The sequence below is a fragment of the Bos taurus genome, chromosome 20 (genome assembly GCF_002263795.3).
Source record: "Bos taurus isolate L1 Dominette 01449 registration number 42190680 breed Hereford chromosome 20, ARS-UCD2.0, whole genome shotgun sequence".
Taxonomy (NCBI): Eukaryota; Metazoa; Chordata; class Mammalia; order Artiodactyla; family Bovidae; genus Bos; species Bos taurus.
In genome coordinates this window covers 23,465,024-23,491,240 of record NC_037347.1, presented here as the reverse complement: position 1 = coordinate 23,491,240, position 26,217 = coordinate 23,465,024, and the positions used below count along the sequence as shown (strand labels likewise).

At 34.7% G+C, this 26,217-nt stretch overlaps 1 protein-coding gene across 14 annotated transcripts in view; it reads right to left on the bottom strand.

Moving 5' to 3' along the window:
- Nucleotides 1–26,217, bottom strand: part of SLC38A9 (solute carrier family 38 member 9) — a 101,492-nt gene that overhangs the window by 51,662 nt on the left and 23,613 nt on the right. For 6 of the 14 annotated variants that reach the window (XR_009491872.1, XM_059878747.1, XM_024981320.2 and 3 more), the window contains 6 exons: nt 13,420–13,552; nt 9,874–9,995; nt 9,676–9,739; nt 9,352–9,445; nt 7,380–7,550; nt 2,499–2,558 (listed from right to left, as the gene is read on the bottom strand). Coding sequence is in view for 13 of the 14 variants with exons in the window: in XM_059878747.1 (XP_059734730.1) it covers nt 2,499–2,558; nt 7,380–7,550; nt 9,352–9,445; nt 9,676–9,739; nt 9,874–9,995; nt 13,420–13,552 (644 nt within the window). In the remaining variant the exon portion in view is untranslated. 14 annotated transcript variants of the gene reach the window in all.

The window sequence follows — 26,217 nt, the reverse complement described above, 5'->3', positions numbered from 1 at the left end:
TTCTACTTTCTACTGGAAACTATACAATTATTCTACCAGCTATCCTTCTGTCCCACTGCCAGAGAGAAACTATCAGGTTGGATGATATTTGATCTTATTATTACAATCAATCATATAAGACACATCATTCAAGGTAATTGTTCGTTTTGCTAATAACCCACACAAAGTCCAGAGAACAGGTTTCTTCTAACATTAAGCAAAATTGATGGGTTTGGAATAAAAAGCGGACACCATTGAAACATTGCCATGGTACTGCCAAAATCTAATAATTGCCTACAGCTTAAGAATCTTGAATCCCAGCAATCCAGAATAATTGTCCTGGATGTTTCTCAGGCCTTAGAGCAGCTGAAAGCCCAGATGATATCCAGAGAACTGGGAAGTGAATAAAATGTATTTTTCCTAACACTGATCTACAAGTGGCAGTGTCTTCTGTTTGCAGAGAGAATACAAATCATTCTCACTGTGCTTCTAAGTTCATAATAGTACTTTTGCTAATAATCAGCTCTTTGTAAAGAATGTTTAATGCTGTAAAAAAATTCTGAGCAACAATTTTATTCTCTATCTGTTATATGGCATGCCACAAAGCCAAACAGTTTTCTTAGTCAGCACTTTTAACCTGTATTTTTTTCCTTCTATGCTCTGGACAAAAGTAAATTAACTTGAATTTTTCCTGTGCTAATTAACTAGAGTGGTAAAGAACACAGGTTATGGAAGTAAACTGATTGAATAAAGAATCTTCACTGTCACTCTACACACAAGTCACTAAATTCTCTGTGCCTTGGGAAGCCCAAGAATACTGGAATGGGTAGCCTATCCCTTTTCTGGGGGACTGTCCCAATTCAGGAATCGAACCAGGGTCTCCTGCACTGCAAGCATATTCTATATCAGCTGAGCTAGCTACCAGGGAAGCCCTCTAGAAAATGAAGAGAACAGTACTACCTTATGAAGTTGCTGTAAAACATTTAGAACAATGCTTGCATACAGTAAGTATCCAATAAATGTCTGCTGTAATTTCTAATGTTTACTGAAATGGATTGCTTGATGCTCTGTTCAATACTTTGTTTAAAATAAACCAAAGAATCAAGAAGTGCTACTATCAACTTAAGATATCACTATGCAAAGTAAACTGACTTTGCTGATAATGCTCTCCAAATTTTTAGTGTAATTCTAATATTCATGAACTCAACAATGAACTGACTCTCTACTCAAGAAATCCTACTAGATAGTAATATACTAGTTTCATCAATTGATATCAGAGTAGCTACAGTAAATGAATTTCAGTTTTAAAACCGGTATGTTTCTTGGGCTTTTGAAAATTCTGAGGTAAGGAACAGGGTTCAAGAGGTATGTGTTTGAATTATATGAATACATTTTAGTATAATTAATGAAAAGTATGTGTGTGTGTATGTGCATTCACAGAAATAATGCTGGTACTTCACTCATTTTCTAGCATTAACAAATGACAGATTAATTAATTTAATTAAGGGGTAAAGTAAGACACTGAACAGCAAACATTGGCATGTATACTTCACAAGAGAAACTCTTGTCTGTCCATTATATCCCAGAGCCTAGAACAGTTTCTGACACATAATAGATTTAATAAATATGCATTGAATGAATTGTCCTCTTAGTGATCAATGTGTACCTCCATCAAAATATCAATTCAGTATCTCTGAAACCTAAACACATAAAAGCTTTAGGTGATGTTAGTTATGCTGTTACTCAGGTTATATTAACTTTTCTATTCATTTTTCCCATTACTGCTATACTGGATAAACACATGGGCTACAAACATTTATTATTTTTTAATTCTCTTTATTTATTTAATGTATTTATTTGGCTGCACTAGGTCTTAGTTGTAGCACATGGGATCTCAGTTCCCTGCCCAGGGATCAAACCCAGGCCCCCTGCACAGGGAACTTGGAGTCTTAGCCACTGGACCACCAGGGAAGTCCCCAGATGTTTATTTTTAATAAATTAATTAAAATAAACTTTTCTAAGAAATTGATTTTTTTGGGGGGAGGCAAATCTTCAATTTATTTTTCCATATTTCCTAGCCTTAGTTCATTATTAGGAAATTTAGGGCACACATTTATATATCTTAAATATTACTAACTAAAATGATCAATGTTTAAAACTAAATTAACAAACTGAGAACAAAGGTCCTAGATTTCTAAAACAATCAGCAGTGATAGAGGTACTTGAAAATATTTATTGATCATAAGCAAATATGGATACTGTGGATGTGAGCTATAACTGTGAACTGTATAACATGAACTAAATATTGTTTAGCTTACATTAACACAAACTTTTGTGAAGCTGTTTTTTTTTTACCTTACTGGTTATCAACAATTTAATAGTGGCTTAGTTAACCTAAAGATAATGATTTTATGCTGGTCATTTACCTAAAATAAAGTTATAGGTTCTACCTTATATCTTTTTTGAAAAAAGGTGATGAATAAAGAAATAAGGCAAACTTTCAACTCCAAACTACTTACCAGGGTTGCTATCGTTGGTACTCGGTATAGAGTCTGTGTCATTAATGTGATGAATAAAATCTAAAAATTATGAGGAAAGCATAATTTAATACTGAGTGGAAGATGTTAAATCAATCACCCTCTAAATTTTCTTTATCTATAAAAATCTTTTAAGATCTAATCTGTGGTAGTATTATTTAATACACAGAACAAAGACTACTTCATTATTAACATAACTTCACCTTCTTTTCTCTGCTTTATAGGAATGATGTCATTGGTGTCACAGTCTCATGGTGGAAAATTTTTATGAGTGAAGATTTTAAAAACAAAACAAAACAAAAAAACCACTCAGAAGGCTGAAGTTAAAAGTTCTGGAATAAAGATAATGTGTACAATTTCTTATCCTATACTTACACTGATTTATGGAGGTATAGTTATATCTTATATAGTAAAGTTCTAAAACCTGCAAAAGGTGGAAAGCCACTACTCAAGACACCTGAATTTATCTGAAAAAAATCACTTAAAGTTTTGACAAAATATAGAACAGCTTTTATAAAGTGAAAGCTATATACTAATTATTGATCACAGGTGCCACTAAGTTTTACTAAAAGTAGCAGCAAAATAAAAAGCTAATGCAGATACCTGGACATTCATATCATTCTATAGTAAATGAGAGAATGGGTTAAAAATATGTTTTTTATTTGCCTGAGGGAATTTACTTTATTCTATTTTATGTTAGCCTTTCATAACCTTAGTAAGCATTAAAGAAAGTGATGTAAAACTTAAATAAGATGATTAAAAAAAAAGCTAGATTAGATTTTAAGGTCATAAAGTAAGTTATATTTGTGAATTATTCATCTCCATTATATGCTTCTCAAGATAGAATAAAAGAAGTAATCTATGCTTAGGTTTTTATAATGTCTCCATGGGTTACTAGTGATTCAAGATAGGAAGTTATGGATCTTTACATAATTACATAATTCCTGATGCCAAAGATTTACATAAGGCTAGTAAAAACCCTGACACCAAGTATACTAGGTTGAATAGAATTCTCCCAAATCCATGTCCACCAGGAAACATAAAATGGACCTTATTTGGAAACAGAGTCTGTGCAGACATAATCAAGCTAAGGTTAGGTTATACTGGATTAGGGTACACCCTAAATTCAATGATGGGTGTCTTTAACAAGAACAGGAGATTTTTGGACATAGAGACCCTGGGGGAAGATGGTCATGTGAAGGCAGAGGGTGAAACTGGAGAAATATTACTAAAGTCAAGGAATGCCAAGGACTGGTAGCAGTTGATCATCAGAAACTAGGAAGAAAAAGGAAGGGTTCTTCCCTAAAGGCTTCAGAGGAAGGAGAGGGCCCTACAGACACTTTGATTTCAGACTTCTAGTTTCTAGGACTGTGAGAGAATAAATTTCTCTTATTTTAAGCCAGTTATGGTCATCTGTTGTTATTTCATTGCTAAGGAAGTCAAGAAACACCTGGAGTAACAGGCAAATTTGGCCTTGGAGTACAGAATGAAGCAGGGCAAAGGATAATAGAGTTTTGCCAAGAGAACACACTGGTCATAGCAAACACCCTCTTCCAGTAACACAAGAAGACTCTACACATGGACATCACCACAGATGGCCAATAATGAAATCAGATTATATTCTTTGCAGCCAAACATGGAGAAGCTCTGTACAGTCAGCAAAAACAAGACAGGGAACTAACTGTGGCTCAGATCATGAACTCCTTATTGCCAAATCCAGACTTAAATTGAAGAAAGTAGGGAAAACCACTAGACCATTCAGGTATGACCTAAATCAAATTCCTTACAATTATACAGTGGAAATGAGAAATAGATTTAAGGGACTAGATCTGATAGACAGAGTGCCTGATGAACTATGGAATGAGGTTCGTGACATTGTACAGGAGACAGGGATCAAGACCATCCCAAGAAAAAGAAATGCAAAAAAGCAAAATGGTTAGCTGAGGAGGCCTTACAAATAGCCATGAAAAGAAGAGAAGCAAAAAGCAAAGGAGAAAAGGAAAGATATACTCATTTGAATGCAGAGTTCCAAAGAATAGCAAGGAGTGCTAAGAAAGCCTTCATCAGTGATCAGTGCAAAGAAATAGATTAAAAAAAAAAAAAAAACACAACACAACAGAATGGGAAAGACTAGAGATCTCTTCAAGAAAATTAGAGATACCAAGGGAACATTTCATGCAAAGATGGGCTCAATAAAGGACAGAAGTGGTATGGACCTAACAAAAGCAGAAGATATTAAGAAGAGGTGGCAAGAATACACAGAAGAACTGCACAAAAAAGATCTTCACGACCCAGATAATCATGATGGTGTGATCACTGACCTAGAGCCAGACATCCTGGAATGTGAAGTCAAGTGGGCCTTAGAAAGCATCACTTCAAACAAAGCTAGTGGAGGTGATGAAATTCCAGTTGAGTTATTTCAAATCCTAACAGATGATGCTGTAAAAGTGCTACACTTAATATGCTAGCAAATTTGGAAACCTCAGCAGTGGCCACAGGACTGGAAAAAGTCAATTTTCATTCCAATCCCAAAGAAAGGCAATGCCGAAGAAAGCTCAAACTACTGCACAATTGCACTCATTGCATACGCTAGCAAAATAATGCTTAAAATTCTCCAAGCCAGGCTTCAGCAATATGTGAACCGTGAACTTCCAGATGTTCAAGCTGGTTTTAGAAAAGGCAGAGGAACCAGAGATCAAATTGCCAACATCCGATGGATCATCAAAAAAGCAAGAGAGTTCCAGAAAAATATCTATTTCTGCTTTATTGACTATGCCAAAACCTTTGACTGTGTGGATCATAATAAACTGTGGAAAATTCTTCAAGAGATAGAATACCAGACCACCTGCCCTGCCTCTTGAGAAATCTGTATGCAGGTCAGGAAGCAACAGTTCGAACTGGACATGGAACAACAGACTGGTTCCAAATAGGAAAAGGAATACGTCAAGGCTGTATATTGTCACCCTGCTTGTTTAACTTATATGCAGAGTACATCATGAGAAACGCTGGGCTGGATGAAACACAAACTGGAATCAAGATTGCCAGGAGAAACAGCAGTAACCTCAGATATGCAGATGACACCACCCTTATGGCAGAAAGTAAAGAAGAACTAGAGTCTCTTGATGAAAGGGAAAGAGGACAGTGAAAAAGTTGGCTTAAAGCTCAACATTCAGAAAACTAAGATCATGGCATCCGGTCCCAGGACTTCATGGCAAATAGATGGGGAAACAGTGGAAACAGTGGCTGATTTTATTTTGGGGGGCTCCAAAATCACTGCAGATGGTGCTTGCAGCCATGAAATTAAAAGATGCTTACTCCTTGGAAGGAAAGCCATGATCAACCTAGACAGCATATTAAAAAGCGGAGACATTATTTTGCCAACAAAGGTCCATCTAGTCAAGACCATGGTTTTTCCAGTAGTCATGTATGGATGTGAAAGTTGGACTATAAAGAAAGCTGAGTGCTGAAGAATTGATGCTTTTGAACTGTGGTATTGGAGAAGACTCTTGAGAGTCTCTTGGACTGCAAGGAGATCAAACCAGTCCATCCTAAAGGAGATTAGTCCTGAGTGTTCACTGGAAGGACTGATGTTGAAGCTGAAACCCTAATACTTTGGCCACCTGAGGCCAAGAAAAGATCCTGATGCTGGGAAAGATTGAAGGCAGGAGGAGAAGGGGACGACAGAGGATGAGATAGTTGGATGGCATCACTGACTCAATGGACATGAGTTTGAGTAAACTCTGGGACTTGGTGACGGACGGGAGGCTTAGTGTGCTGTGGTCCATGGGGTTGCAAAGAGTCGGACACGACTGAGTGACTGAACTAAAGTCATGTGTGCCTCTTTTGCAACATAATGGACTGTAGGCCACCAGCTTTCACTGTCCATGGTCATTGTCCAAGCAAAAGTACTGGAGGGGTTGCCATGCCCTACTCCAGGGTATTTTCCTGACCCAAGGATCAAACCCACATCTCTTATGTCTCCTGCATTGGCAGATAGGTTCTTTACCAGTGTCACCTGGGAAATCCTATATATGTTTGAATGTATATACTAAATATAGATGTATGCATATATATATGAATCATTCAAAAAATAATAACTAGATAGGAAGAAGTTTTCATATTCATGAATGACACAACTATCTAAATAGAAAATCCAAAGTGAATTTACAAAATTATAAGCAATAAGAATTCAACACATTTGTAAGATTCAAGATAAATATTAAAAAATGAACTAGGTTCTCTTATAATGGCAACAAATAACCTGAATTTTTTATAATTAAAAAATACACCACTACTTTCTGGGAAGATGGAAATGTTTCATGAAGGAGGTGTGAGTGACATGGATGTATCCATTTGTCAAAATTATATGGCCAAGATGTGTATATTTTAATTAATGAAAATTCCATATAAAAAAGAGAATAGTATTTATTATGATATAATAATAATATTATATATACTATTATATATAATAACTATATTAGTTGAGGTGGAGAGTGAGTATAGGTTGAGATCATGTTTTCTAAACGGATACCATTACTTAAGCAGGAAAAAAATTCATTCTTAGGCGATGCAAACAATGCTTAAAACATCTTTTGGAACTTAGAAATATTTTACGTTAATTAGAGAATTTGAAGGAATATATTCACCCAAAAATAAGGTTTTGGGAATTAACATACATTTTATATTTGTGATCAACATAGAAACCATAGAAAACAAACTGAATCAAGTATATCTCCTAGAATCATAAATATTACTTTTTACTTCATTAATTCCAAGTCCAGAATTTAAGACTGAAACCAAAACATTATAGTAGTTATTATATTTGAAAATAATTATGCTAAAGCATATGATATGGATACTTACTAAAAATAAATTTTCCAGTATTAAAAAGAAAATTAGACATAAGCACCCAATACACTATCATTGCTCCAATGAGAGATACCAAGGAGAAAAGGAGACTTGACCACTGCCCAAAGGAGCCAAAATAATATCTGCAGACATCTGGATATTCCCAGGTAGTGGTATCCACTGATGCTAGATAAAATATAAAAGGGGAAAATATAATTAGATGTCAATTATATATTCCATATTCATAATTTGTGTTCTCTAAACTGATTCAAAATGTTTAGCAAAAGATTATGGGTGGGTATTTCACCACCAGGCATTAGACCATCTTATGAAATAACAGTAATTAAAACATTAGATACGGCAGATTATCACAACATTGTAAATCAACTATATGTCAATAAAAAAACAAAAACAAAACAAAAAATTATAGAACAAACATAGAAGAAGAAGTTAGGCCAATGAAATAGTACAGATAATCTGAGAAGTGGTGGTGGCAGTGGTTTAGTCCCTAAGTTTTGTCTGACTCCTGCGACCCCTTGGACAGAGCAGTCTGGCAGGCTACAGTCTATGGGATTCTCCAGCCAAGAACACTGGAGTGGGTTGCCATTTCCTTCTCCAGGGGATCTTCCCAACCCAGGAACTGAACCCAGATCTCCTGCATTGTAGGTAGATTCTGAGAAGTAGATTAAGGTAACTAATAATAGCAAGTGATAAACCAAGGCTAGAAAATAATCAATATGGGATAGAAGACAATATCCAATATTTGGCATACTTAATAATGGAGAAACGTTTTCTTGAGTCATAATTTACATAACATGCCAATTAAAATTTCAGACAATGAGGGAAGTGGGAAAGGTAATAGAGGAGTGAAGGATTAAGAGGAATGAACTATTATGTATAAAATAAGCTACAAGGATCTACTGTATAACATGAGGAATATGGAAAATATTTTATAATAACTATAAATGGAATATAATCTTTAAAAATTGTGAATCACTGTATTGTACACCTGTAACATTTAATATTGTACATTGACTATACTTCAATTAAAAATTTCAGAAAATTAAGTTAAAGAATTTAAAAAATAACTGAAAATTTAGATGACAATATAAAAATAGAAACTGAAAGATTGTTCTTTTCTATCAACTGAAGAAATAGAAACTACAATGGAAAAGATAGCCAGATATAAACAAACTAATATGATACAAAAGCCATTTCAAATATGAATACGAGAGAAACTGACAAGACACAATAAAGGGTTAACTGCCTACTTCATATAAAGAATTTAGGAGATCTATAAGAGCACCAAGGGGCTTGTGGATAAATGGGAAAGGGATATGATGAAATAATACAATTAAGAAAAACATACCACTGCTTGGTAGAGACAAAAAAACTGGAGGCAGAGCCTGGTTTGTTGATTCTCATTTGCTGAGACTGACTGAAATAATATACATCTATTTAGGTCCTAAACTACTTTAAAACAATCTAAAAAGTTATATCCCTGATCTAGAATTTATAGAAATGAGTGGACATGCTGGTACAACTTTGAGAATTGATTATAAAGGACACATTGCTCACATTTTCATATTTACAATTTTCACTTTTAGGAGATGCCAATATCTAGATCTTTTGGTAGGGATAGGTCAAAATGAGTCACAATTAACTGATAAGAATCATAAAATTCTCAATTTAGTTCTGGCAAAGATCTTATTTTTAAAATATGACTTTTTAAATTATTCTTCTGAGGAAATTAGCACCAAAGTAAATGAATTCTGCAAAGTACTAGCCTCTCAGAATTTCAAAGAAAGCCACTAAATTTATTACCATATCAGTTCTGCCAAATGCTATGAATTATGAGAAATAAACCTTTAGGCAGAAAATAGTTAACACACTTGTGAAATGTGTGTTATCACACATCAGTGATCCACCTCAACATCAATTCTCATTAATATCCACATCATTTATTTTTACAATGGTAAATTCTTACATATCATAGATCTTGATTTCACTACTCTGTAGCAGCAATAAAGTGTTAGAAGGCCCATCAGCATGATGACACACATTCCAGTAGTAAACCCAGCCTGTTTAAAAAAATAAAAATATAGAACAACATGTATCATGTCAGAATAAATTAATATGCAACCATATTAAGTTACTCTAAACAATTATCATAAATATCTGATAGCTAATATAAAACTAAATATAATAATCTATTTCTTTAATAATTTTATGTAGACTTATGAAAACTTGGAAAACTCACAATACAAAGAGAAAAAAATTCTAATACAAAGTGTGCTGAAAATTATATTACCTGTTTTATGCCCCAAGGAATACTTAGTATAGATGTTCCCAGCATGGTATTCCAAATCATAAAACTGAAAGCAGAGTAATAGTAGTAAAACATAAAGTTTGACTCTTCAAATATTTTAATTAAGACAAAAATTAAAATAATCAGTAATTTTTATTTACACATAATTTAAGTTATGCTCCAAAAAGTATTTTAACTCACATGGTTACTAAACTGGTGTTTTTACCATATCCTTCAGTGTAACATTGAAGTTTATAAGCAGAACCCAGTGGGCTATATACGTAGCACTCTTCTGGAGCTGGAACTACATGATCTGGGGCAATCTGGTTAAAAAAAAAGTAAAGAAATGTTAGAACCAGTAAATGTTCAACACAGGATATTTTCTATACAATAAAGTACCTGACTATAGACACACTTCCAACTATCAGGAACAAATAAACAGTGTGTACCCCTGATTAAAACATAAAAATCACTTTTTAAATATAGTAAGATCTAAAGGAGTAAGAGTTTAAATACTATAAATAATAAACTGTTCATCTCAAATGAGAATGAATTCTTAGAATATGCAATGGTCAAAGTATTTTTCTCTTTACTTTTACAAGACAGGAGGAAGAAGAGCCACAAAGACTGAAATTAAGTAATTCTATGTGGAAAGTACTGGGCTTTAAGTGAGGAGAATTTTAAGAATCAAGTGGGCATCAAATTCCTATGTGAATGTGGTTTTAGAGAAGAGGCAGGCTGGGAACTCAAACTATAAGAAATTGAGGAGTCAAAAGAAGGGTAAGAAAAGAATAAAAAATATAGACTGTTCTTTTAAATGCTTTGGTAGTAGAAGAAAAAGGTAAGCTAAAGAGGCTTAAAGTAAAGGCAAGACAAAGATTCTTAAAGACAGGAGATGTAAACAGTAGGGATGGAACCAATAGAGAGAGGTTGAAGACACACAGGAAAAGAATGATTAAATATGTATATATTTCTCATACACATAGCTCCCACTTGACCCCGACACATTTCTTTCTACCTCCCTATTCTGGGAGTTAAAAGAAATATGGTTTCCTGATGGAATTCTGACCATCTCACTGAGAATTGTCCTTTGAGAATATGTAGTCCTTACATATAATATTAAAGACATAAGAACTGACTGGTATAAAGCAAGAATCTTTTGTATCAGTACTTACTACATAAATCTACAACTTTGTGCTAGGTACAATGCTAGGTTTAGTGTTCAAGAAAAAATAATATATGGCTCCTAACTTCAAGAAGTTTAAATTTCAGTTAGAAAACATATAAAACAATTATATAAGGCTATAAGAATAAAAATTAAGTGTTCAATTCTGGAACACAGAAATGACAATAATAATAACAACAATAATGGGGACTGGAATAGTTGGGAAAGACCTCAAGGAAGTGACAGAATATTAGGCTTCAGTAGGTAGACAGGATACGAACTGATGCAAAAAGAAAGAATATCAAATCCTTCTCTTTTTATGCATACAATTTTTGGTGCCTTGTGGGGAAAGAATGTCTTGAATGCCATGCCTGTGGCTTTGTAAACAATTATTTCTTAGAGCTACAAAAGCATATATAGAAATAGGTCTGCCGCCTTCTCTTTACCCTCAGTCCTCTAGGGTCTGAGCTCTGCTGTATTCTACTATGGAGTAAAATAAAAAGGGACAGGACCATGTCTGCATCAGGCAGGAGATAAACTATGATATCTACCAGAGCAAGTTCAGAAAAAGTGAAAATCTAAAGCTATCAGGGATAGGATTAAAAAGCTAGAGGATAAGAAATTATTAGGAGATATAGAAAAACTGGGAGATTGGATCCCACACTCTGTCGGTGGGTCTAGGACAGTGCTTTTCAAACTTGAATATTTTTGTGATTCACACAGAAAATTTGTTAAAATACAGATTTTGATTCAGTAGATCTGGACTAAGGGCTGAGAGTCTGCCTTTTTAACATGCTCTCAGTGATGCTGGCCTGTGCAGGCCACACATTTATTAGCAAGCATCTGGGAGATGTTGGTAGTCAAATGATTTACTACCCTTCTCCAATTTAGAATAAAAATATTAAAGTAAGTGGGGAAATTTTCAGAAATAAAAGTTATAACTCTGCAAAGACCTGACACCTGTGGTTTCATATTTCTCTTCCTTTAAAAATCTTTTAAGAAAAATAATTTTGGGATTCTCAGAAAATGAGCATGGATGTATACACACAATCATTAAAATGGTCATATCATATTAATTTTAGGTCACTGTTGATATACTTTGATTAACTAGACTCATCTCTCTGTCAGTTAACAAAAGGGATTCAACTTGGTGTACAGTGCTGACAATTTCCAGGCAATCAACATACACTCAGAGTTAGACTGGCTCAGCTGGTATCTCTGAAGTTTGCTTCTGAGAATACAGCCTCTAGGAGGTCTGAACTAGACCTGGAGATACTGGATTACTTCTACTCCCCAGAGGGCTTAGATAATTCTCATATGGCACTAAGACTTTACCATAACTACTGACGTAAAGACCTAGAATAAGAAAAAGTGAAAAAATTGGGGGAAACAAATGATCCCACCCAGAATATTTTGAAAGTCCCTACTTTGACTACACAAAAAGATATCTTAGGAATTCACAAGGCCTAATATGAGACATCTGTGCTCAAGTGACTAGCTCAGTCCTTGCCCCTTGTAAACATCTAGAATGTTGAATTCCCTTCTCCCTTTTTATTATTACCTATAAAAATCATTTTTTTCTCAGAATGTTTCATTCTTCTTTAAACTTTCAAATTTCTGAACATCTCATATGTGGTAATTCTTATAAGCATGAAATTACTTATATAGTTTTGAATCTAAGATAATAATACAGATTTAATAGGAAGATGTAGCCTTCAATCTGATTTTTTACAGTCTCTTCCTATGGGCAGTTTTTACATTTTAAATGATTCAAAAACAAAAGCAGAAAAGAATATGTGACAGTAGGTGGACTGCAAAGCTTAAAATCTTTAATATCTGCTCTTTGACTCTTCCAACCAGTCCATTCTGAAGATCAGCCCTGGGATTTCTTTGGAAGGAATGATGCTAAGGCTGAAACTCCAGTACTTCGGCTACCTCATGCAAAGAGTTGACTCATTGGAAAAGACTCTGATGCTGGGAGGGATTCAGGGCAGGAGGAGAAGGGGACGACAGAGGATGAGATGGCTGGATGGCATCACTGACTCGATGGACGTGAGTCTCAGTGAACTCTGGGAGTTGGTGATGGACAGGGAGGCCTGGCGTGCTGCAATTCATGGGGTCGCAAAGAGTCGGACACAACTGAGCGACTGATCTGATCTGATATGATAAATTTCAGTTTCTCATTCCTATAGAAAATATCTCAAAAATTTTTCCATTATACCTACAAACTGAAAAATTGAATAGACTAAGCACAACTTATTATTTATTTTATTAATCAATGACCTAAACTACTTCAATAGTTCATCCTTCTCAAAGATTTTAGGATTATGGATTAGCAGAATTCAATCTAACAAATCTCTAGGGTGTTGTAAACATAAAGAGATTGTTTCAAATTTCTCTATGCCAGGCTAATAAGAATGAACTAGTCTGAGATGTAAGATGTATTAATTAGTATCTTTGACTTTCCATGATGCCATCCTTGGAATATGGCCAGCAAAAAGTTCAACCACTGGGAGTTGCCCTGACTTATGTTCACTGTTCATTTCAACTTCTTAGACAATTAGCAATGCTTTGCCCCTTACCAGTGCCCTGTCTGCAGGAGCGGTGAGCCGGCTGTAGTAATGAATCCTCTTGTTCATGGCAGAGGCATGGTCGCTAACCCTCTGAATGACATCATTCACACTGACGATGTTTGTGGGCTCTATATAGAAAGGCCTAGAGAAGGGAATATACACTTGACAAAGAACGTTCAGGCAGAAATTCTGGAAGTCAGCCATTGAAGAAAATGACTTCTTGTCCTCCATTAGAAATGGGATGTACCAAGGCAAGGCATTCACTTCTCACTTTTGGTGGGAAAAGAAAATGTCACAAAAGAAGTATTATCCAATGTATAGAATAAAGCTTTTGTTTCATAAAGTTCTTACTTTAAACACACTTTTTTAAACTTAAGGAATTTAGCAACAGAGGAGACATAACAGAAAGAGCTTCAATCAGTTATCAAAAAGACATATAGCAGCTGTCGGTTTTCAACAATGAAACTTAGGCACAGCTTTGAATATTCTCTGAAAAATGTTTGGCATTGAATCAGACAGATTACAGACAAAAACATTCCTCTATTAAAGAGTCTCTACTCCTTTATGGGCCAAAATTACTTCCTATGATAAATACAATTCCTATTTCTTGGTTCATGTACTAAGGATTAGTGATCTCAACCAACTCCCTTATGAAACTTATCCAAAGTACTATCAAATGGAACATCAAGACACTAGAGATATTTTGTCTCATTCTACTTTTCTTAGATTTCAGTAACATACCATTACATTACTATTTATATGCAATGTTTTCTCCTCATAACTGTGTCCCAATCAACCATAGATTCTGATTTTCAACCATCATGTTCAGTCATTAACCCATTCAGTTCCTTACTGAAACTCTCTCCATTTGCTTTCTTTCCAGCAATAAACTACTTTAAATGGAAAGATCTGCAGGGGTGCATGAAATGACTGTATTCCTCAGATCCCTTGAAGTTACAAATGAATTGTCTCCCAAACTGTATAGAATTTGCTATTTCAGATTGTACATAGATCCAAAATAATAAAGGGGAAAAAAAGCCAAGAGATTTATCACTGGTTCCCTGTAAGTCTTCTACATTCATAGTTCTGAAATAAGCTTAAAATTTCTTAAAGTATGGTAACCATTTTTGGAGACACTGTTAATCTAATCTTGCAGGAAGCACTTGAAAAACCAAGTGACTGGAATTTTAGTTTATGCAATTTTTCCAAATAACTCTGTAATATTAGAGAAGTTAAATTTAGCCTAGTCTCTCTAGTTAGCATACAGTATCTTTGAATCTTTTGTTTATTATTTACTCTCCACCATAGCACCTAAATATGGTGGGTACTTTCTAGTTCAATTCAAAAAACATCTAAGAGCATTTCCTAGAGCAAATAAGTAGATATAGAGATCAATATGATATATTATCTATAGTAAGCATATATTTGCTAAATGAAATCAGTGATGTCAATAAATCTCAAGGGGATACACTGAAAACAAGAGTCAGAGGCCAAATAAACTATCCTTACTTATAAATTTGGTAGCCTGAGATAATTACCACTCTTTTGAAGGCATTAGGTGTTCTAAATAATTTACATCTCTACTGTAGCACTCAGTAGTATTAAAAAAAGCAATATAAAAACATTTATGTCTGGGAGACAGTGAGGGGTCACATTCTACAGGACATTCCCTTCTTGTTTTGTAAGAATGATATCCCACAAAATTAAAAAACAAACTACAGCTTTAAGGCCAACATAAAGCAGAGCTTTAAGCTAATCAATGATAACTAATAGAGACTAATAAGCATGACATTGACAGAAAGAGATGAGAATGTTCTACTCGTAGCTTGTTACTCTGAAAATTCAATGGTATTAATATTTAATACCAAGCACTAAGTTGGCTCGAAGGCCTGTTAAAAAGCAGTCCAGGAAGTGTTCCAATTTCTTGGCTCCTGGCCTCTTACAGAAGTGTTAACTGTACCAGTTTAGTTGGCTTGGGTACTCAGAGAGCAGAATGACTCTGAAAGTTGTTCTTTTTCAACAGTTTTCATCAAGATGCTGAGTGCCTGTTCAAACAAATATTTTGGAATCTTTTCAATGCAGATTCTTTTTAAAAATATACAACTCAGCATATTTTAACTGAATTATTAGAAACATATGCTAAAGCTTCATCTGAGAAAGCAAAAAATATGAATTATATTTCTAAATTGAACTTTTGTTGAATTTGAAAACACTTTTAAAATTGAAACTATACAGAGAATATTCAGAATAAAACATTTTTTGAAAACTTTTTCTTTTGAACAGTTTCACATGAATGCTCCCTATCAATGGTACTTCTCATTTGAAATGCAGCTCAACTGTGTCACACTGGAAAGAAATTATAATATTTCATGCACAAGTTATGTTTATCTCACCTTAAAAATATTTATGGTCATGCTACAGAAAAAAAAATGTTTTTAACATTCAGCAAAATTTTTAAAATATTTAAAAATGTGACTCAAAACCCTGTATTTTCATTTAATACACTTATAAACAAAGAAACCTTATTTTTACCTAACACCTTTTCTAGGTTCCACTCCTTAAATTCCTTAAAAATTTTTGGCTTTTAAATCTGTCTCCACCCTTCTACTGACCAGTTACGCTTCTCTGAAATTTACTAACAATTCCATGACTCTTAAGAAGGTTCATTCTCACAATGAAGACTCTTGATTTAAAACTATTTCTTTATTCACATCTCTATGGAAGATGAAACTCTCAAACACCTACCAAATTGGAACTGTTTGTTAGAAAATGAAAAGAGAATCAAGTATTCACAAAAACCCCATGCAAATAAACATTCAAAATAATGAACCCACTGTACTTGTTTCTACCTGTTTGGTAAAACACTGTGTATGCTGGGCAGCTTTTCAATAAAGAAGACAGAAAAGAAGTTAATCAAGCCATTGTGCCTAGATATTTGCTGCTATAAGAAAAATATTGGTAATTTCTGGCTTATAGACACATTTCTTGCTTCCTCTGATGCCTAAATAACATTCTCTTCCACAAAAACCCTGCCCTATGCTCCAACTTTACTCAATGTCTCCTATTAGGGAAATTAAAATGGAGGAAGTCTTGTTCAGACTTCAGAAGCAGGAGAGCAGGCCTCTGACCCACTTCTGACCTGCCTGGGTACTGCCCGGATTCCATGCCTGCCTGCAAACACAGCAAGTCAGGCGGCACTTTAGATAAGAGAGCAGGTTTCGAAATTCTTGAGCCCCTGGAGGTCTGGCCAACACCCTGGGGTCTAGCAAAATTCTAGAGGTGAAACAAACAGCATTGTAAAAGTTAAAAAAAGTCAGAGCTGCATTTTTGTGTCTGGAATTATAAGTGGGAGCCCTTGAAACTGCAATCTGAAGTCTCACTCGTGATTGGATGCACTGCCTGGGACCTTTTCCCAATTGGGACTCCAGATTGCTGTTAATGAGGGACTTCCCAGCACTGTTTAAGTCTGGAGGTTGGCTGGCCTAATTTGGTGCTGTCTCTATTTTTTCTATTTCTCTTCTTTTAATGACTGTATGTTGAAATTAAGTCAAATAATCCCCTATTAACTATTGAAATTGTGTGTGATGAGTGGTTTCTTTAACAAATCCTTTGAACCTAAAAGGAAAGTAAAAATTTCGGTAAAACATCTCCAAAGGTTGAGCCTATATAAGCTCTTCTCTTTTTATTAGGGTTAATTACTTTATTGGTTCTCTAGTTTATGAAATATTGTTTAAGTGCCAACAAAGTATTAAGCACTGTGTTAAATATTAAATAATCAACAGGACATAGAGCCTCAAGGATCACAGTCTACTGGAGAAGAGAGGTAAGTGAGCAATTTCAGTTCAGAGAGGAAAAATAGAAAAAGAGAGAAAGTGATTATGAGCAATAATAGGAGCAAAAAGGTTGTGTGATGCTGGGTACGTGCAGAGTACATAGAAGGGGAAACTAAATCATGTCTGGCAGACCACAAGAAAACTATTATTGAAGTGAATCTGAAAAGATACAAAGGAGTTAATCAAGGATGAGGAAAAGAAAAAAAATTGTGCTTTAAAGAATGGAAAAGTATGTAGAAAGAACCCAGAAAGGGAGCAGGATAAATGTTTTAAAACTACAAGTAGTAAGAAGAGAAGTAGTGAGAGACGAGGGAAACCTGGGTTAGTACCTGGAGGACTTCACATGCCAATAGACATAATCCTAAAGGGACAAATTCTCAGTCTTCTTAGTTGATTCCTTCTCAAACCCCCAATCCTTAAATGTCAGGGTAATCCAGAGTTGAATCCATTTTCTCTTCTCTATCTACACTCAGTCTCTTGGTGGACTCATTTAGTCCCATAACTTCAAATATAATGTGCATGCTGATGGCACTCCAACTATTATCTCCAGCCTGAACTCCGATTCACATATCATAACTGCTCTCTGCTACCCCTCTACCACCCCATCTCTAGGATTTGTGTACCACACTAACCCCAGTACCTTCCTCACCATTCCTGACACACTGAAAGCATGCATCTACTTTAGGACCTTTGTTATTACTTTAAACAGAGGCTCTGAAGGCCTTTCTCCTAAATGTTTTCATGGCTTGCTTCTTTACTTCTTTCAAGTCCTTCCTCAAGGTCCCCTTTCTCAATGAGACATTTGGTTATCCTTGTCACCCTACCTAAAATTTCAACCTCTGTTCTCCATCCCTGTCATTTCTTATACCATCTCTGCTTTTCTGCCTTACATTTGCTCTCTAGCATTTATACTATCTAGCATAATATGTACTTTTTATTTACTACTGATTACCTCTAATAAATAAAAGCTTCACGAGAGCAGGGATTTTTGTCAGTTTGGTCACTACTCTATTCCCAGGGCCTAGAACAGTACCTGGCATATCATAGGAGCCCAATAAAATACAGTGAGTAAATACATTTTGAAATCACTTTAGAAATATAGAAGTTGGAAAAAATACTACAAAGATTTCCCATATACACTTCATGCAGGTAAACCCCCAATGATGACGTCTTATATAACCACAGTATGACCATCAAAACCTATATTGCTTTTATAATCAGAAAAAAAGTTAATCAAAAATCATGAAGATAACGTTTTTAACTTTTCTTTAGTTTAAAAAAATTTTAAATAAATACCTGGGGGAGAAATGATGGAGGGAATAATCAAAGTATCAAAAGCTATAAAAAATGAGAAGCAGCAACCTAAAGGAAAATTAATTTAGTATGGTATCCAAAAGCAAATTAAAGACTTTTCAGGATTAGAGAATGATTGTGTCAAGTGCTACTGCTAAGTCAAATGAGATGAGGACTAGTCTATGAAATGACCACTGGTTACCTGCATGTGAGCAGTTTTGGCGGAGTAGTTAGAGCAAAATCCTGAATGAACTGGGTTCAAGAGAAAAGTTTGGTATGGTGAGTACAAATAATCCTTGCAAAGAGTTTTCTGTAAAGAGGAATGAGAGCAATGAAGTGGTAGCTGAAGAGGTAAGTGTAAATACTATAGGAAAATGCTTTAAAAGCATAGAAAATATAAAAATCACCTATAATCCTACAACTGGTTATCATTAATAACACTTTACCAACTTCCATCTCATGGAAAAAATATAATGACACAGCATAATATGTTCATCAGAATGGTAAAATTTAACAATCTCACAATATCAAGTACTAGTAGGAGGCAGAACAATGGAAACTCTACTGGGAATATAAGCTGGTAAAACCCCTGTGGAAAAGAGTCTGGTACTATCTAGTGAAGTTGAATATGAAAGTGAAAGTGAAGTCGCTCAGTCGTGTCCAACTTTCTGCGACCCCGTGGACTGTAGCCCACCAGGCTCCTCCGTCCACGGGATTCTCCAGGCAAGAGTACTGGAGTGGGTTGCCATTTCCTTCTCCAGGGGATCTTCCTGACCCAGGGATTGGACCCAAGTCTCCCGCACTGCAGGCAGATGCTTTAACCTCTGAGCCACCTGGGAAGCTGAAGTTGAATATACATATACACTGCTGCTGCTGCTGCTGCTAAGTCACTTCAGTCATGTCCGACTCTGTGCGACCCCATATATACTATTACCCATCAAATTTACTCCCTGGGATATATCCTAGAAGAGTTCTCGTATATACCAGGAGACACATACAATAATGTCATTCTTTGTAAAAGTCCCACAATGGAAATATCCCAAATGTTCAAAAGTAGAATGAATAAATAAACTGCTGATACTTATAGAATAAAATGCTAGAAACCACTGACAATGAAAGTAGTTATGTACCACTTGGATGAAAACTATAATGCTCAACAAAAGTCACAAAAGAATATACACAGTAGGATCCCATTTACATGAGATGCAAAAACAGGTAAAACTGAATTCAGTATTTAGGGATACATAGACAATAAATAATAAAGAAAAGCAGGAAAATGATCACATAAATGTCATGAGAGTGACTACCTATAGGGAGGCAGAGGGATGTGTTTGGTGAAAGACACACACCTTCAAAATAGCTTCAAAACAGCTGCTGTGCAGCTAATTTCTAGACTTCACTGTTGGTTGGATGGGTGTGGGCTTTATGAATTTTTAAATTGTACATATGTACCATACACTTTTCTGTATACTGTATATAACATATGATTAAAAAGAACTTTAAAAACAGATCTTAAAGTAACATATTCTTTCAAAATTCAGTAATGAGATCAAGAGGGACCCAAAAATTCTTGTGTACCAAACAGAAATTTGCTGGTTATCTTGTGGCAAAATATCTTAAAGATTTGTTAAACTTAAATAAGAATTAGCTACCTTTTTTCTGTAACAAGACAATTGTTCCAATGTTGACCTCTTCTATGATGACTTGTGGCTGTCAAGAGTATGCTACATAGGTACCCAGAAGGTATCCAAAACTAAAATAACTCCCCACATACCTAATCTGTCTCCCTTCAAAGTAAAGATATTGTAACAATGACTGAGAAAGAAGTTGCTTTTTGAAAAGTAATTTATTGCCATTCTGAGTGACATTTGGGATTCTGGTTCCCTGACCAGGGATCCAACCTGTGTACCCTGTATTGAAAGCTTGGAGTTTTAACCCTGGTCTATCAGGGAAGTCCCTGAAAAAGCAGTTGCTTTTTAAAAAACTCACATTATACAGAAAATATTCTGATAATGGATATTTTAAAATGTTTCCATTGTTACATGATTTTATTGTTGAAAATAATGTCTGTCACCAATAAAACTCAAAACTGCAATTTTATAGGCACGGATTAAAATTTTTCTAATGTTTAAGAACTTCCAAAGAATCTAAATGGTCTTTGAACATATTATTAACCACACAAAAAAATCAAAGTAAAAATTGTAATAATGAAGCAAATGACAACACCAGTATCTAGGTATTAATTTTGTATAATACTAAGTATTAATATCTTCACTAAAAAGTATTCAGAGTATAAAATGGCTAAAAGTCAGTGACATTAAACATTCAATTTATTTCAAACATGAAAATTTACATTTTGCATAAAACAGTATAAAAAACATTATAAAGTTATAATTCCAATGTAAATTATTAGATCTGAGTATATCTAATGATTCTTTCTCCTTTGTATCCTTCTCATCAGAGTACCTTCCAAATGGATATCCCTGAAGTATTTAGCTCCCCTCTAATGTACTTTCAGACCCGTGAGGTAGCTCCTCCATTCTGGCCAAGAAGCTACTGGCTTGCAACAGTTTTGATTTTAATTCCAGTTAACCTGAGAAGGATGATTCTGTTAATTTCTCCCTCCCCTCAGGAAAGAGATTAGCTGCTTTCTGAAGGCTCTCTCTAAACCAGTGTGTTTTTTTAAATTTTTTTCTAAAGGAGAGGAGAGGTGGGAGGATAGACTGGAGAGAGAACCAAGAAAGGTGAACAATGCTACCGGTTGTTTCCAAGTTAACAGTATTAAACCAATAAAAACAGGAGTATTTGGGGCTTTAAAAACATTAATAACAAGGAATACCAGAATACACAAACTAGCACAGCAGTCACTAAATGTGATTGAGTCATATTGAGAAGGATAAAAATTTACCAGGCAAATTTCAACAAAAACTTCCATATATTATTGTAGGATGAGCAGAAATGAATTTCAAATTATCTTGAATTACTATTGTGGCAAGGTGTTAGAAGATTTTCAAAAATAATAAAGCATATTCTATTGTTATTGTTAATATTATAAAGTAAAAATAAAAGTTTTAATGTACTGTTAAGTAAAATTTAAAGTTATTTCTACTGGGATTCCCTGATAGCTCAGTTGGTAAAGAATCTGCCTGCAATGCAGAAGACCTGAGTTTGACCCCTGGGTTGGGAAGATCCCCTGGAGAAGGGAAAGGCTACCCACTCAGTATTCTGGCCTGGAGAATTCCATGGACTGTATATTCATGGAGTCACAAAGAATCAGATACAACTGAGTGACTTTCACTTCTTCAAAGTTAATTCTATCAAGATCATTACATAATTTTTAAATTTCTATTTTTGTGTTTTATAATATACATAATACAGAAGTACACATACAAAAAAATAAAAAATGAAACAAAAAGAAAAAAAAGTACATATACACACATATAAATATATACAGTTCCAATTTTTCAGCTTATTTTTTTTAACTGATAAGGTTGGTATGATAAAAAAGTAAATGCTGATAAATACCTGGCTATGGGTATTTACCTGATAAATACCTGGCTAAGGTTATGGGTTCTTTATTTTAAAATTCTAGGCTGTTACTTAGTCACAAGTAAAAATCTTTCTTAATGACACATGGACAAAGAACTTGACCTGAATATCAATTCTCAGGACTATACAGTTTAATTAAATACAGATGCTGCTAAGAATGAATTTACAAATTCTTTCAGTGCAATTCATGGTTTCAAATTTTGGTTTTTAAAAACCCATAAATTGTTTTAATTCAACTGTGCTGAAATTAAACAATCTCTTCTTTCATGGCTACAAAATGATCAATAACATAAATGTAAGGTTCTTTTTGTTTGTTTTGATTTTAGTATCAGCACTGGAATGAGGCCAAAAGAATTGTATAAATAAACATCAGGAACTTTCAACAAAGTTAAGATGCTAGAAGCACCTGTAAGTATATACAAACATAACAGTTCTTCAGTTTTTCTCTAGGTTGATATAAAACAGTAACACCACCACCACCACCACCCCATCCTATTTTTTACCTAGAAAAAGCAGTTCCAACAGAACACCATGAGTGACATTCTACAAAGTAAGATTGAAGTGAACTCGCTCAGTCGTGTCTGACTTTTTGCAACCCCATGGACTGTAGCCTACCAGGCTTCTCCATTCATGGGATTTTCCAGGCAAGAGTACTGGAGTGGGTTGCCATTTCCTTCTCCAGGGGATCTTCCTGACCCAGGGATCGAACTCAGGTCTCCAGCATTGCAGGCAGACACTTTACCCTCTGAGCCAATGAGGAATGTGAAATTCCCAAGAGGGCACACTCTCCAAGCACATTCTTTCTTTTGCTCATTTTATCAGAATGCTACAGTAAGTCCCAAATTGTCTCAATTTCTTTAACTGCAATAAAGTAAGAGTATTATTAATTTTTGGAAGAAAAGAATGTCTTAATTATAAATTATAACTAAGATATACTTAATTATATACTTAGTTGTAATTATTTATATTAATTATAAATAAGTAATAATATAAATTATAGATATTATAGGCTTCAACCCTCAATGTCACACCCATTATTACTCTCCTTCTTACACAAATCTACCAAAAGAATTTCTGGAAGAGAAATAAAATTTCTAGTTTCAAAGCCTAATTACTCCCCATTAAAAAGACAAAAAGCAGGGGAAAAGAAAATTGCCAGGCCAGAATTTTAACTAAAATTTCCTCAAAAGCTGGAAATGTAATGAAATATTTCAATAAGTATATATATTGAGACAAGTCTTATTTTTGATATATACTTATGATTCTTCAGATGAACACTAGAATTGCTTTCTTCATTACCTTAATTGTTACCTAGTAATTGAAAACACAAAAAATTCATCTACTCTTTAAACAGATTACCAGAGAAAAAGAGCCTTGCTCTTATTCCTCTCCCATAACTTAAGAAAGGAATACTAAGGCGATCAAACCAGTCAATCCTAAAAGAAATCAACCCTGAATATTAATTGGAAGGACTGATGCTAAAGCTCCAATACTTTGGCCGCCTGATGCAAAGAGCCGACTCACTAGAAAAGACCCTGATGCTGGGAAAGATTGAAGGCAGGAGAAGAAGGCAACAGAGGATGAGATGGTTGGAAGGCATCACCGACTCAATGGACATGAATTTAAACAAACTCCAGGACATAGTGAAGGACAGGGAAGCCTGGTGTACTATAGTTCATGGGGTCCCAAAGAGTCGGACACAACTTAGCAAATGAATAACAACAACAACTTATCAAGCTTTAGAAATCTTTATCATGACCCTCAAGAAAGGTAAATGGGGACTTCCCTGGGGATCCAGTGGCTAAGGGCTGCATGCTCCCAGTGCAGGGGGTTTGATCTCTGATCAGGGAACTACATGTGTGGGATCCCACACACTTGCAACTAGAAGTTTGGATGCCACAACTGAAGATCTTGCATGATTCAACTAAAACCTGGTGGAGCCAAATAAGATTAAAAAAAAAGGTAAAAAGACACTAGAAACAAATGGTCTACATAAACTGGCCTTCAACCCAAATGGCAAACACTGTAGTAGCCTGACCAGAATCCACTGTTGGTTGTATGCCATGTTACTTAGCAAACCACTCCCAAAATAACCGAACAGTCTGATAAGGCAACAGTCCAACATGAAATCTGCTGCCAACTGGCTCTTATCAGCTAATTCTACATATAGGAAAGTTTTATAAACAATTTAGTGAAAAAGAAAATAAACAGTGCTAGAAAGGGGATTCTGACACAGGAACTTCCACGCATAGATGGCAGGAGTATAAAGTTGCACAGCCTTTCTAGATAACAATTTGGCTATATAGTAATATATAAAAAAACCTTAATTCTGCTTTCCATCCTTTTATTCTAATAATTATACTTTTGAGACTCTACTAGAAGAAATCAAAATATGGTATAAATATGGCATGTAGAAAGCTGCTAAGCAAAGCATTATTTAAAATAATTAAAATTGTGAACAGCTTAATAGTTAAACATTGTTAAATTATGATATGGTTAAATAAATAATATGCATTTATATAAAATGATATTTAGAAATAATTCTTAATATGGAAAAATGATCATAGCTTTTGGGGGCATTTCAATGATCCTTAACGATAATTTTTATTGTAAAATTTTTTACAATTCCTTGAAATCTGGTACTTTCCCCTTACTTATTATTCTTAGCCTCAGTCATAATCCCTAGAATTTATGGCTAAATTATCTAAGCTAAAACCCTTAGAAAACCTTGCCAAAGAACTCTAGATGTGCTGCAGAGGCCTAAGGTTCAGGGAGAGGCTGGAGACTGTTTAATTATCTAAAAGGCTCATTAGATTAGAACAACTATTAGAAGCAACTGTGAGGGTGGAGAGAAATTAAGGTGAGTGGACCTTACTTTTTTAACTTTTCCAGAAGTACCAGTCCCTACAGTTGCTTACACCTAAGTCCAGTCCCTCCTTGCAGACCAGAGGTTGTTAGTTACAGCCAGATAGGACAAGTCTGGCCCATAGTCTGTTTTTATCAATAAAGTTTTTATCAGAACACAGCAAGGCCCATGCAGTTACGTGTTGTCTATGGCTGTTTTCATTCTACAATGGCAAAACTGAGTGCATGTACATATATTATTATATATACATATACAATATACATATATATAAATACATATCAAATATTTATAACCTCTCTTTTACTTTTGCTGAGTGTCTATCTCCTTCCCCAGAGTGTCTAGCACCAAAAGGAGCTTAGTGAATGCTTACCGACAAAAGGAAGGGATAGAACAAAAGAAAGGGAGGGAGGAAGTAGACAGCAAGGGACAGAAGCAGAGAAGGAGAAAAAACAGGTAGGCAGGCAGACAACTAAGGAATATTTTGCAGAAGTAACAACAACAAGTAATAAAAATTTAAATTGAAAAAGTTAAAAAAATTAAAATTGTATATAGTATATGATCTCATTAAAACATCATTGAAAAGGACAGGAGAAAATATACTAAAATGCTTTAACAACACTTGCCTCTGTATGATAGGTTTATGTTTCTTTATGCTTTTGTCTTTTTCCAGAACCTTCTCCATACAAGAACAAAACAAAATCTCCTCTTAGAGAAAAAAGATAAATTTATCATCCTATAGAAGTACAGTTGACTTAAACACTGTTTGTAAGAAAATGGGTTTTCACTTTGTATATACTATTTTTATCCTATATTATGGGAATGCTATATTTTCTGGATAAGCTGTTTTTTAATAAAAGTCATACACTGTTTATATTGAGGATAATACAGATGTTATATAAGAAAATTAAAATCACCCATTAGAAATAACCAGTTAACAGTCTAGTATATTTTCAGATAAGTATAGACCCACATACATGCCCTCTGCACTCAGGTGCACAGAAACATGAAATTAGTTTTACTTGCTTTTGAGCTTTACATAAAGTGTAATAACACAATGTGTGTTTTTCTGTTTAGCTTCTTTCGCCAACATTATCTTTCTGAGGTTCATCCATATTCTTGTTTGCAGCTGTAGATTGTTCATTTTTATAAATGTGTAATATTCCATTACATGAAAATATGATTTATTTAACCATAGCTGGTTGGTGGGTATCCAGGTTGTTTCCAGTTTGGCACTCTTATGAATAACTTATAATCTATATTTTTGTA